Source organism: Suncus etruscus, chromosome 6 (genome assembly GCF_024139225.1).
Source record: "Suncus etruscus isolate mSunEtr1 chromosome 6, mSunEtr1.pri.cur, whole genome shotgun sequence".
NCBI classification, from domain to species: domain Eukaryota; kingdom Metazoa; phylum Chordata; class Mammalia; order Eulipotyphla; family Soricidae; genus Suncus; species Suncus etruscus.
In genome coordinates, this window is record NC_064853.1 from 112,453,123 (window position 1) to 112,468,317 (window position 15,195).

At 35.1% G+C, this 15,195-nt stretch overlaps 1 protein-coding gene across 1 annotated transcript in view; it reads right to left on the reverse strand.

Moving 5' to 3' along the window:
* LPP (LIM domain containing preferred translocation partner in lipoma) overlaps window positions 1-15,195 on the reverse strand; it is a 491,757-nt gene that overhangs the window by 422,892 nt on the left and 53,670 nt on the right. Inside the window, exon 2 of the mRNA XM_049775963.1 lies at window positions 9,512-9,712. Coding sequence (XP_049631920.1) covers window positions 9,512-9,704 — 193 coding nt within the window. The 5' untranslated portion in view covers window positions 9,705-9,712. The remainder of the gene's footprint in view (window positions 1-9,511; window positions 9,713-15,195) is intronic.

Sequence of the window (15,195 nt, forward strand, 5' to 3'; positions counted from 1 at the left end):
TTTTTAATTAAGATAAAATCATTATCAGATGCAATTCTATAATTGGAATCATGAATATAAAAGTGTATTTCTGGGGCTGGAGTGATAGCACAGCGGTAAGGTATTTGCCTTGCCTGTGGCCAACACAAGACAGTTCCGGTTCTATTTCCAGCATTCCATATGGTCCCATATGCCAGGAGTGACTTCTGAGAGCAGAGCCAGGAGTAACCCCTGGGTGCGGCCAGGTGTGACCCAAAAACCAAAAAAAGAAAGTGTACTTCTAGGTCTAGAGCGAGCACACAGCAGTAGGGCATTTGCCTGGCACGCAGCTGACCCAGGGCTCACCTAGGTTCAATCCGGGGTGTCTCATATAGTCTCCCAAGGCAGGAGCGATTGTAACCCCTGAGACTCACTGGGGCTGGCCCCAAAAATAAAGCATACTTTATCAAACAGTATTCAAAACAACATTCACTGCCATTCAGACATGAAAGATATAACACATCCTCAATAATTCACTGCAGTAATTCATTAAGGTGCCAATAGAAAATAATAGACTTTACTCGCGGTACAAGATTTTTTTTTAATTATAAAGTATGTAATGTACTACATCCACATAAAATAAATGTAGAACAAATAAAGCTTCTAAACGAGTCACCAAAATACACCCATGACAGAAAGCTACCACTACCATGGAAGGAATCTGCAGATCAAGGTTCAGGCTTACCATTCACTGTTCCATAATCTTGAACAACCCAACTAAGTTTCTCTGAGACACTAAAGTTAAGAAATAGCTTCATCAATATTCAATAGTTTGATTTGATAGAGTCAATTATTTTAGGATGAGGTTCTTTAAACTATAGGCAAAAAAGGCTTTGTTCTGTAAATTAGCTATCTTCAACTATAGAATCAAAGGATTGCATTAGGTAAATGAGTTTTGTGGGGAGACCCACTGGTAATTCTCCAGGTTTGCTCCTCAGTGGGCACTCAGGGATAACTCCTACTGTTACTCAGAAGACCATAAGGGTACTGGGAATAGAACCTGGGTCTGCTTCAGGCAAGGCAGGAAACATACCAATTGCTTAATCTAACTAGCCTTTGCATTAAATAAATTCTAAGATTTAATCTGGTTTTGAAATTTTATATTAATGGCTCTACAAATACTATCATTGTAATGAGAAGGCAATAATAATGATCAGTACTTATAAATATTATTATAAAAGATTAACATATTTATGAAAATTATAACACTATTGTCATTGAGAATAATTGCTATAAAAGAACATATGATTACAAAATATTTATTAAGCACTACCTTATATTACTATAGTACATTAATCTACAAGATTAAGTATTTATCATAAGCAAAAATATGCTCCAGAAAGACAAAGATTCATCTCTTTTGTTGACATTACTTAAATCCCTGAAAGGGTGTCTGCACCATAAAAGTTCTATGTAAATAATTTTTGAATGACCATACAAAAATTTCTTAGAGATGTAAGAGATTTTGTGATTTATCATATATTCCATATTCATTGTTAGATTTGATCTTCCAAACAATCTGGTAAGATAATTAATATTACTAGCTAATTGCATAAGCTAAGTGAATGTGGCATAGAATTGTGTAATGCCCAATAACAAAAGCTAGAGCGGAGTCCAAGGTAAATGCTGACACAACAATGAACCCTTCAGTGTGTTAGGCCTATAAAACTTTGTGAAAATTAAATAGCAACCAAAAACATGAAGTTGTTTCCCTCAGTTAATAGTCTAAAAGTAAAGGTAAAGTTAATGTGATGTTTATTAAGAAAATTCTATTATTTGGGAGCTGTACCTCATGGTAATTGGAAGCATATGCCTACCCACTTTTAGCAGAGTTCAGATGGTTCTGCCAAACCAGGAATCAAACTCAGTGCTTCACACCTGCAAGGTGTGTACTCTAGTAGTACTTGAGACACATCCCAAGACCTCCAAAGTGATCCAATTACTATCTTTTCCTTAAAAGAAAGATCAACTGATCCTTACTCCTTTCCAATATTACCCTTCTCTGTTAAAACTTACAAAAAAATTATAACTTTTACACTTTTTGCCACAGTGACATATGAGGATTAAAATGCTTATCCTGAACCATAAAAGGGGCATGCCAGTCAAACTTGAGTTTCAATCGAGTTCCTGATGTATCAGTGAAATTATGATTGTCCTCATAACAGATTAATTAATACAAATGTCTGAGGTGATTTAATTGCTCTTCTGTGTATGCTGGTAACTTAACAGAACTTTTAGGATATAGAAAGAAGATTGTTTCTCTTTTGTGCCTCCTAAGGCATAGAAAGGTTCACCTTTCATAGTAGGGAACAAAGATGACAGAATTCCAGAGACATGAGAACATGCTGTGAGTCCAAATATTTGAAGATCAAGGCTAAGAACATATAATTATTTCTCATACATTTTCTATAGCCTAGCCAATAACTTTTTTAAATGAAAAGGTTTAATAACAGTAAAACAGTAAAGATGTCCCACGTTGATCTTTACATTTCAAACAAAAATGGTAGAGAAATTCTATTTTATTCTAAATTACTATCACATGAGGCAACCATCATTTCTTTCCTTTTTATCTGTAGAGACAACAAACATGTTCTTTTCTAATTGTATCACCTGGTTTCACATCAAATGCACAGTTTTCCAATAGGTCTTCAAAATCCAGAACTCATCAATTCCTTAAAATTTAACCCCAGAGTTGCCTCTTCCTGACTGCGAGTAATTCTATTATGGTAAAATTAAAATATTTAAGAAACCTGGGTTCAAGGCTGCTTTCAGCCCAAAACTCTTGGATAAGTTGGAAAATCCAGTTTCTTTCCCCACTGAGTTTTCACTTCTGACAAATGAAATAAGTGTACTGAATAAAATTAAAACTAATTTATAGTTTAGCATCAGATCTATACATGCAAAAAAGAGGAGATCTGGGATACAGCAGAAAGGAAGTAAGCTAGATGGGAAACTCCATCACATGGTGGAAACAGTTGATTATTCTGACTTTTTGTTCTAATTGTTATATCCACCCGAATCAGCAAACACTGAGTATTAAAACTACAAGCTATCCAAATGTTAAGAAATATTTAGAATAAAAAATTCCAAGTTTATAATTCTCATTTTTTTAAATTTTTAAGTATTTTGTTTTGTTTTGTTTTGTTTTGGGGTCACACCCAAATCCAAAGCCAACGACAACAGAATTGATACCCAATCTACAACATGCTAGACACAGAAGGACCACTTATACTAGCAACCCAGGGGTAAAGGAGGGGAATATGAGATGCATGCTGGGAACAGGGGTGGAGGGAGGACAACATTAGTGGTGGGAATGCCCCTGATTCAATGTCACTATGTACCTAAAAATTTACTGTGAAATATTTATAATCCACTTCGGTCAAAATAAAAGTAAAAAAAAGAGAAAAAGCAGCAACAAACCAATATTCTACACATTTGATAACTAATGAATATGTTATTTCACTTCTGATGGTTCAGAACTCATTGAAAATCCAATTATACCTGTTATACTTAAATCAGAGAGCAACAGTGAGAACTTTCTCTTGACAATTAAAAGTCAATGAACATGAAAGTGTCTGATAAAGGATTATTCATGTATAAAGTGAATGTACTAAAAGAGTAACCTTGAATTTGTACCCTTTGGGTTGTCTCTTTACAAAAATCTACATTAAAATGTAGAAAAAGGAGAAAATAAATGTGAACCACAAGATATTCTCAACTTTGTAAACTTGCAAACTCTCTGTCATTCTGCTTTAGCATTTATTATTTTAATTAACATAATAATAATTATAAAGTTATAAAATAATCATATATAGATGTATACATAATAGGCTTAGTTCAACTGTCCTTCAGCATGCAATTGCCTCTATTCACCAATGTAACTCTTTTTCATCTTTTATAACAAATATTTAGTATTATAAAAAATTAACCTTTGTCTTATTTTTTAATTTTATTTATGCACTAAATAAAAATTAAATCATACGGTGCTTGAAATGTATTCATATAACAAATTTGGTGGCTGTAGTGATCATACATCATATATGGTGTTTACTTTGCATGCAGCTGTCCCAGATTCAATACGCAGCATTGCAAAAGGTCTCCCAAGTATGGCAGGAGTAATCCCAGAGAGCATAGCCAGGACGATGCCTTGAGTATCATCGGCATGGAATCAAAACAGAACAAAACTAACCATATGGTACAGGACCACAGTATCTTGTTTAAGACGCAAAAAGAGATGCCAGACTTTTCTGAAATAGTTGAGGAAACAGAATGCTTGATTTCGGACTGGGGCTGATGGTAACTCAAAAGTCTTCTTCAGGAGGTTTCAGAGCCTCCCTTACCTGCTATTCTTGACCAAATCTGCCAACATTTGGTACAAGAGCCTGCCTGATGACATGATGATACTTTGGTATCAACAGTGCCTCGAATGCTCAGGACAACACAGCTGATCTGGGGGTATCCAGGACTATACCCCTGTGTATTTGGTTGTCTAGGGTTACACCAAGAAATCTCAAGAGACTAGCTGATCAAGAAGATGAGTTATATGTGTGCAATGGAACACTACATAGCTGAAAGGAATGATGCAATTGTACAATTTGCTGCAAAATGGTTGAAACTGGAAGATTTTATGTTAAAAAATAAAAAGTAATCCAGAAGAAGAATAAAAACAGAATGATATAACATTATATGCAGTATTTAGAATAACTCCATGAAGAAATGCAATCGTTTAAATTGGAGTTGTCGAGAACAGCCTTGGCCTTAGAGAATAAGGAGGAGAAGAAAGGAACTGAGTGGAGGGGGAGAAACATAAATATGAAAGGATGGGAGCCAGGGTCCAAGCGCTTTCAGTTCCATTGATGGAGATCAAAACGTAAGGAAAATATCCAAGCCAAAGTCAACAATAAAATAAAAAGACCCAAACCCTAATGATCTAAACTGTAAAAAAAACTTGTTGGGGGGCCTTCTCGGGGGCTAAAGAAGATGGTATGGGATAAACACTGTGAACATAATGGAGGGAGATGAACTTTGGTGGTGGGATTGCCCCTAATTCATTATATGTCTGAAACCCAACTATGAAGTACCTTGTAAATCATAATGGTTTCAATAAAATAAAACTTAAAGAAAAGAAAAAGAAATATGTATAGGACAGTAAAATCAATTCACACACATACATTTAACTGTCTATCTCTAATGCCTTATAGCTGACAAGCCTGAACCTATGCCTTAGAGATTTAACTGTGGCATCTTTATAATGCTATAATTAAAGTATTATCACCCCCATTACTTAGGACCTACTATGTGAAAGTTAGCCTACTGGGCATGGTAGGAGCAAAGGCATTTGTCAACAGCCCCTACCTTTCAAGGGCTCAGTCTAGAAAAGCAAAGGCAAATAAATATATTGCATTTACACATGCTGTGATAAAAACGGAATTAGATATATAAAGAAATTTTAGTGAATAGTATTTGTCATCAGAATATATCAGAGGTCATGGTAATTGAATGTGAATAAGGGGAACTTAAAATTTGTTCCAACTTGTCCCTGAGCAAATCACATATCTCTGATCAAAACAAATCTAAGAGTGTGTGATTTCTATTGGCTCTGTCTTTGTCTTTGCTGTTATGCTTCTTGAGATTCAAGTTCTGAATTAAGCTGTGAATGTAAAAACCTGATGGCCCACATTGAGGAAGAGCATTGCTTCAACTAAAGATAAAGAATAATGTAAACTGAAGGACAAGACCCTAGGGTAATTTATTAACTTTGTACTATCAGTTATATTCACTAGTGGTATAGATAAATCTAACTGGATACAATAGAAAAAGATAATGAATATAAAATTTTAAAAGGCACAAAACTTTAAATTAAAAGGTCATTTAAATTTTGTTTAGAGTGAGAGTTTATACAGTAACATTTAAATAACATACAAAATAAAGCAAATTGTACATTTCCAACAAATATGTATCATAACATACAAGATATTAAGAGAGGTGGCTTCATTTAAAAAAAATCTGAAAGTCCATGAACTTTTCTTTGTATTTGCCATTAAAATGTATATATGCAAGGGAAAATTCTTCTTCTTCGTATTTAAAAAAGGTTATATTAAAAAAAGAGAGATTGGCAGAACTGCAAGAAAAATCAAAACTTCAGAAATTAAATGAGACTGGATTATTTCAATTGAGGATGACATATTCTGAATCTTTTTTGCAAGAAGAATTACTGAGCAGTGAACTAACCCATACAGCCATCCGCCAGCCATCCAAATATATACATACTTAAGAATACACAGACATACATTTGACCATACACAATCATTCATACTAAAAACATAGCAGCATAATAAGAGCCAAGAGGAACATAAGGAAGAGAAAGCATGTCTCATTGCATAAATGAGGGAAACAAAGCATACATTCTTTTAAGAGAGCAAGAGGGACATATAAGCATTACATGGGACCCAAGAGTCTCAGATGCCATGAATAGAGAAAGGGGCAAGTAGTTTGGCATTCTGGGTAAGGTCAAAGAACTCATGTGTGAAACTTATGAACCACAAAATCATGGAGAATATGACATCTCCTCTTAAATCCTTCATTTTTCTGGAAGAAATCACTTTATGGGTTTTTGTGGGAAAGCAAAGAAAAATTTTCATGTTACATAGAACACATGTATGTTATGTCATGTCATGTTATGCTATGTTATGGCAAAGTAAGGTAAGGTATGGTATGATATAGTTTAGTATGGTATGGTAAGGTATGGTATGGTATGGTATGGTATGGTATGGTATGGTATGGTATGGTATGGTATGGTATGGTATGGTATGGTATGGTATGGTATGGTATGGTATGGTATAGCATGGCATGGCATGGTGTGGTATGGTGTGGTAAGGTTTGGTATGGTGTGGTGTGGTGTGATATGATATAGTATATGTTCTAAACATAGTATATGTTCAGCAGAGACAGAATAAGAAGAGGGAAAAATGATAGTATAGTATAGTATAGTATAGTATAGTATAGTATAGTATAGTGTATAGTGTAGTATAGTATTATATACTATACAATACAGGGACAGAATAAGAAAAGGGAATGTGTCTTTTGAGGTCACAGATTGGGGAAAGAGAGTATATTGGAACAAAGGTGGGGAGAAACTGGCACTGTGCTGGGATTGTTGCTAGATACTATATGACTAAAACCCAACTCTCAATAACTTTATAAATCATAATTCTTTAAAATATTTTAAAGGACCAGTTAATAATGATTATTGACAGTACAGTGTAGGGATTTGATGATAGAATTTATATGGCTTTCTCCTCTAAGATGTTCCATCTGTTAAGCTACTATATCGACTATATTAACATAGAAACTACCTAAACCTGGCTCTTTGAATTCGTATCATCTGTCATCCCTACTAAGTCTTTCTCACAGATCTCTCTATAAGGGAACCTGTATTTATTCCTTTATATTAGAAGAAAGTCCATGTAACCATTTACCAAATGTGAGGGGACACAAGAACAATACCACTTGGTAGCAGATAAAGAATAAACGCTAAAAATATAAAGTGAAGGCTGAGTGGTAGAACAGTGGTAGGGCATTTGCCTTGCATACGGCTGACCCAGGACGAATGTGGGTTCAATCCCCAGCATCCCATATGGTCCCCTGAACCCTCCAGAAATGATTTCTGAGTGCAGAGTCAGGAGTAACCCCTGACCGCCACCAGGTATGCCCTACCCACCCCCGCCAAAAGCAATAAAATACAAGGCATTACTATGGAGCAGTAGAACACCAAGGCTATCCCAAATCAGTTATTTTCTGACCTTTTTGATACCTTCTCTAGAAAAATGATACACAAAGGCATATAACCACAGCTTAGGAATGTATAGATTTCTGTTTACCTTATAATGTACCCAAAATTCCAAACATTTTACACAAGTGAGGCCTCATATTCAGACTGCATTCGAAAAATACTAAAAACAGTAATGTGTTTAATGAGAGCAAAATGAGGACAAGAAAGAAAAGACAATTATATCAAAGTATGAATCAGTACCATGTAAAATTGCTAAAACAAATGTGCTAATATTTTGTAAGAACCATAAAGGTAATTTTGTTAAAGTAGAACAGGGAGAGAAAAATAAGGTGTTGAATTTCTTTTTCGGGTCTCTTTTCTCTCAGCTCCCAGAAAACAAGTCTATTTATTAGCTCTAAGTTACTGTTTCATGGGTTTGAATAAGTTAGAATCATTAGCTGGTAAAAATAAAGAATCATTTCAACCAAAGTGCATGGCAAGCTTTATGCTGCCTAGAGGGAATAATATATGCATATAGACATACACATATATCTGAGATAAGATACTGAGCACATGCAAATCTTCAAAGTCCTCCTGATGTAAGCTGAATATACTTGTAATGACACCACCACAACCAGGGTTTCATTCAAAACTGTTTTGAATGTATTTTTGCATGTATTTCTCTCAAAACTCTTTGGACAATTTTATCAAATAGCAGTGTAAGGGAGGAAAAATTGGAGCGATTTAACTCCAGATGTATTATTCGATTAATTTACTGTGGCTTTCTCATGAGATTACTTGGAACACTAGACCAGTGGCAAGAAAGATGAACTGTTGGATGAGGTACACTTATATAACATAACACAGGTATCATAATGTCATGAAAAATACATTTATAGGCAATCTTTTCAATGACAACTTATGAATAAATGAGATTATACAAAATATAGATAGTATAGTCTATGATACATTGAGGCTTTATAGTTTAAGATATTGATACCACCGTTATATATGTGGTCCATACTGAGAAAGATGATATTAGGCCATTAAAGAGTGTACACATATGTCTCTATAAAATTTTATAATGTGAGTGCAAATAACAAAGTAGAAAGGAGCTGAACTATAAATGAAGAGAGCAGAGTGCTTATTTTGTGTTTGTTCTAACTCAAAATGTAGTTACACTTTCATTACCAGAAGGTATCTCAAGTTTTTTATCATCAAATGATGGGTTGACCATCAGAGGTTCACAAACTAATAAGGTCTCTTTTCAGAAATCTATCTTATTTAGCAAATAAATAGCACCCCCAATATTACATAAGGTTGCCATCATCCTTCCAGATTATCTAGCACACTTGGAGCCACAAGTAAGGTCTTTGAGAAAAACTGTGAAGAATTCTAGGTGTTCATGAATTCTCGTTAGTTTATAAATTATGATATCAACGCTGAAATGTTTGTGGTTTAGGGGCCACAGGATTAAATGGTCCTGTTCTACTCCCTTGAGTCTTTTGAATTTGCTCCTGATAAACTGTGACCAATGGCTTCCAGAAATAGGCCCAGGGTCGTCTGTAGGTAAACATGCCTTTAGCACTTGGAATTTCCTCAGCAGCCCGAACACTATAAAATTTTAAGCTACCATTTTCAAGACAATATTGTATTGTGAATCATCTTTATTATAAGTGTAATCTAAACATTTATTGCAGATTCTGATATACTCACACTTACCTTCCACTCCAGGTTGCTTATATGGGTTGTACTTGGGCTTTGGGGCAACTACTGGTGCAAACTTCTTGGGTGGCTGTTGTGTGGACACTGAAATGCTGGGAGTTCCAAAGGAATGGGTGGTCTCCATCCGTGCAGGCACATGGCCAAGGGTTTCCCCAGTGCTTTTGGGTGGCAGCCAAGATGGATGAGACATAGTTGAATCTAAATTAAAAAATAAATAGCTGTTTTTAGAACACACCAAAAAATGGAGCTATCATACACCACTGAATTATTTTCTCTTATCTCATACTTACAGAAATCTAGACAAACTCTCTGAGAAGATAAAGCAGAAGAAAAAGGGGAAGGGAAAAATGGAATATTACAACCAACAAAACTTGAGTGCCTTTCTTCGAACAGTGACTTAATTTAGTTCCTATCACTCTTCTTAATAATATTAAGATATTATTATTAATAATAAATGGCAACTAACACTGGTAAAAGATTCTTTGCCAATGATATTGGAAAAACAGCTTCAATTTTATAGATTATAGATAAAAATAATTACATAAAATTAAGTATAATGTCTTACTAAGATGAAATGATAAGTTAAATAAGTGAGGTTAAAGAAAAGTGTTTCTAAGATGAAGAAAAAGATAAGATCCCCTCTTGCAGAGAACAAAACTAACAAGCTGTCTTGGATGAGGTGAGCTACAGAGGATGTCTTGAAGGCTGAGTAAAGGTCAGGCCCAAACAACTTTAGCAAAGTTGAAGAAGCAGAAAAGCTCAAGGCACTAAAATATATTTAGCCTGGCTAGAAGGGAATTGAGGAAAGTTAGTTAGCAGAGAACTGAAGTGAAGGATGATTCCAAATTACAACCAACTCTGTTTCAAGCATGAGTGTTTTGCATTTATTGAAGATTTGTTAAAGACCTACCCTAAATATGTTTATGAAACAAAGGCAAAACAGATAGATGGATGAAAGACTGCTTTAGAAATCTGCCATGATCAATTATATTCCTCACCAAAAATCACTTGAAATTAGTGAGGAACAAAAATTTTGTCAAAATGCTTAAGACATTAATTTGTTTAGTGGCCTATGACTGGAACAATTGTAATGTATAGATCAATCTGACAAGCCAAAGTAACACCCAAAAGGTAGAGATAAAGAGCTGATGTCCCTATTCAACCTTTATTTTAAAAAAAAAGTATCTAAATAAGGGTAGGTAAATTGAATCCAAATGTCATTATGATCAAATTACAATGCACTATGCTTATTAGGGTAAATCAGCACACTTCTAGGCAGACTTCAGCCAGGTCTGAGTCTTTCTGTGGAGAACTCTCCATGCCTAATTACAAGAGCTCCTTAACATAGGTATGGCTGGGAAATACCCCACATTCACTCTCAGCTCCAAACCCATGCAGTAATTTATTAAATGAAATGAATTATGTGATTAACTCCAGATGTCTATAAAGACTAAGAGCCTTGAGAATTTCAAGAAAAAAATAATGGTGTCTGCATGTTTCATGACCATGAAGAGAAGACATGACGGGGTTAATCTGGGATGAATCAGAGGGTGGCCTGGGTGATATCAAGTCACACCAGGATAAATAACATGACCTTGATATTCCAGGTAATCCCCACTATCTTCCAATGATGATAAAAATTTTTCTACATGAATTCACAAAGTTTTTTAATACAAACAATGAGATAAAATTGTCATGGACTGTCAAGTCCAAGTGAAGAAATTTTGAGAGGTATAATTTTCTTAATAAACTGTACACATAAATCGAAGGGAGAAACTCTAATTAGGAGTCAAGAGGTTTCTGTTACTGCAGCTGTGAAAATGAGGACCTGTCATTCTGGTTGCAGGATCCTTCTTTCCCTAACCTCAACCCCAGGATTTCTCTATTAACATTGAGATTTTATCCCTGGCTTGGGGATAAAGCCTGGGACTATGTTTTCCATATCTCCACTTCTATGCCTCACTACCCAAGACCCAGCATAAAACCCATAAAAAAATCTGCAACATAGGATTTTCTCATGATTCTTGAATCTGATTGCACAGTTAGAGGATTTGAGATTTATTTTATATAACACACAGACACACACACACACACACACACACACACACACTCACACATATCAAAACTGAACTTTCTCAGATTTAAGAAAGAATTTGGATTTATTCTTTTAAAATTGTCTCTCTGTTTTCTAGTAAAATGAAATAAAAGTGCTCCTTCTGCTTTCAACATGACTAAAGTAAGTATATGTGAGGGAACAAAAAATAAAATAGGAATTTAGAAATTTTAATGCACTAAACACATCTGTACTATAAGTTGTATTTATATATTTAAAATGGGTTAATATTACCTTTCCAACTTTTCAGTGAATATACAGTTATTCTCAAGTAGAAATTTTAAAAACAGCTTCATATAGCATGCAGTGATTTTTCAGACAAAGGCAGACACATTTCCAGAGCCGACCATGTTGCAAAATGAGTCTAGAATTCGAACCTTTCAGACATACTATATAGATAGATGGTAAAAGTAGCTGATTGTAGAGTATTAAAAACTATAAATGCAGTTATTAATACCCAATTATTGACCTCATCAACACTTTCATTATTATTATTTCTGCATAATAAATTATGAAATCATGCCCTCCTATATGAAGCAATTTTTCTCTACCTCATGAGAAAACATTTATTTGAGTATTGTTTGCAAATGACCTTTGTAGCATTTTATCTTTCATTCTTCTTTCTGTATGTCAATCCAGTCTACATGATCACTCCAAGTGATCACTCCAAGTACTTAAAATGACTTCCATAACCATAAACACTGCTCACACTGTGCCCATGTTCATTCTCATACTTTTCCATTTCAGTCAAATCCTGCCACCTCCCTTGAGAAGAATAATGTTTCAATGCTGATATTGCATTAGTTCCACTGAAAAGAGCTTTTTCCAGGAAGATAATTTCAAAGAACTGGAATTCATGTCTGCAGCATGTGGCCTAAATTCAATACTTGGCGACAAAATACCCCCCAAGTGGAAGCTGTCAGGTCTTCATGGATGGGTTTCATATGGACTGGCCCAGTTACCCAAGATGACTGGGTATGCCCAATCTTTTCTGCCCACTCAAAAAAGTCATAATTTGGGGCCAGAGAGATAACACAGTGGCAGGGCATTTGCCTTGCACTCAGGACAGTGGTTCGAATCCCAGTATCCCATATGGTCCCCAGGCCTACCAGGAGCGATTTCTGAGCACATAGCCAGGAATAACCCCTGAGCGTCCCAGGTTATGACCCAAAAACCAAAAACCAAAAAAAAAAAAAAAAAAAAAGTTGTAGGTAAAATTCTTTTAGTACTTTCACCATACTTCTTTTTTTTCTTCTTCTTTTTGTTTTTTGGGGCCACACCCGATGATGCTCAGGGGTTACTCCTAGCTATGCGCTCAGAAATCACTCCTGGCTTGGGGGACCATATGGGACGCCAGGAGATCGAACCAAGTTCAGTCCTAGGTCAGCAGTCTTGCAAGGCAAATGCCTGCGCCACCGCTCCAGCCCCTACTTTCACCATATTTCTAACAGTTTTTTTGGAAGATCTTTATTGACTTGCTTAACTCTCCATAAATTGAAAGCTCCTGGATGGTCTCCTACATCAGAACAAAACCTAACTAAAAATTCTTTGGAAAAAGATCATGAACAAATAAGCCAATAAATAAATACTGACCAACTTAATATCTCATGACTTTCTAGACATAATGATCTTTCCTTTAATTTCCATTGTTACAATCATCTTGTTTTTGCTTCCTTAATTTAGTACTGCAATGAATCATGCTGAAAGATGTCTATATATTGAACCATCTTTAAATTCCTAGAGAAATATCCTACTCAGTTAAAATTGTAGTGTTTTAAAATACTAACAAATCAAATATGGCATTTGTACTTAGAATTTTAAGACACATATCAGAGTATAGGTCATTTTTCTGTTGCTTTTTTATATATCAATTTTAAGTTTTATATGTGGGCTCTATTCTATTTTCTATATTTTGGGTTCTTTTAAAATTTAGATTTGAATTATCTGACAAAACTTACAGAAATTCAATAAAAGTCATCTAGATATGAAGGTTTTTGAAATATGCATCTTACTAATATTTGCAGGAGCTTCTATGATAGTAGGAGTTTTCTGGTTCTTTTCTTATTATTAATAATTTTTATTTTGACCAAAGAGGATTACAAATCATTCACAGTAGTATTTTAGGTATACAGTGACATTGAATCAGGGGCATTCCCACCACCAATGTTGTCCTTCCTCCACCGCTGTTCCCATCATGCATCCCATATCACCCCTCCTTTGCAGTTTTCAGCAACTATATTATTCAAGAATTCTATCCATGGGCCCGGAGAGATAGCACAGCGGCATTTGCCCTGCAAGCAGCCAATCCAGGACCAAAGGTGGTTGGTTCGAATCCTGGTGTCCCATATGGTTCCCCTGCCTGCCAGGAGCTATTTCTGAGCAGATAGCCAGGATTAACTCCTGAGCATTGGCCAGATGTGGCCCAAAAACAAACACACAAACAAACAAAAGAATTCTATCCATTTACTCAAGATATATTTTCTCTTATCAATTTCAGTTAATCTACCACTCAATTAAAAATGAATTTTCATCTACCACTACACATCATTTAGAATGATACTCAACATCATTTGTCATTAGTTTTTAAGAATGGCATTCATGTACTCTATCCTGTGATTAGAGTTATTTACCCTTTTACTAGACTTTGATAACACTTGGAATTCTATCACCATGTTCATTGCATGTCTACCTCTCTGTTTACCTGTATCCTGAATTAAACTCTTCAGTACTTGAGAGTAGAAGTAATTATCATCTTCTAACCCTGTCCTAATATATGATAGGCACTCAATAAAAATTTCTATTAATTTAATGAATAAATGAATTTATTTGGCTGGCACTAGAGCACACGATTTATCAGTCTCATCCTGTACTCAAGAAAATTAAAGCCCACAGTAACAAGATTTATTTATGAAAGTGGGGTGGGGGAGAATACTAAAAAAGTAGTGCATGTCACAAACTAAGCAGGGGTAGCTGAGAATTTTTAATTTACGATGGTTGGTAGAAAAATAGAGCAACAATGCTAAAGTCTAGAATTGCTGTGAGTCTGGGTATAAAACAGTGTTTATACAGGACAGGAAACAAACCACTTCTACTGAAATGAGGGATTCACAAGAAAGCTTCAAGATAAAAGGTTTGAAACAGAAAGTAAGATATCTTTATAAAGGTGATAGATGAATAAATAAAAGCTAAAATTATATCTTTAAAGAGAAATTCAATAATAATGATAATTATTTTTAATAAATATTTTTATTTTGACCAAAGTGATTACAAATCATTCACAGTAAAATTTTAGGTTTATAGTGACATTGAATCAGGGTCATTCCCACCACCAATGTTTGTCTTTCCTCTCCCCCCTCGTTCCCAGCATGCATCCTATATTCTCCTCCTTTGTTTCCCGGGCTGCTAGTGTAAATGGTTCCCTCTATGTCTAGTTTGTTGTAGATTGGGTGTTGATCCTGTTGTCATTGGCTTTGGATTTGGTACCTAAGTATGGTCCTTTTTTTATTTCTATTCAATGTACATACCACTGATTGAACTTGGTAACCTCCATTACCCCCCCCCCCCCGCC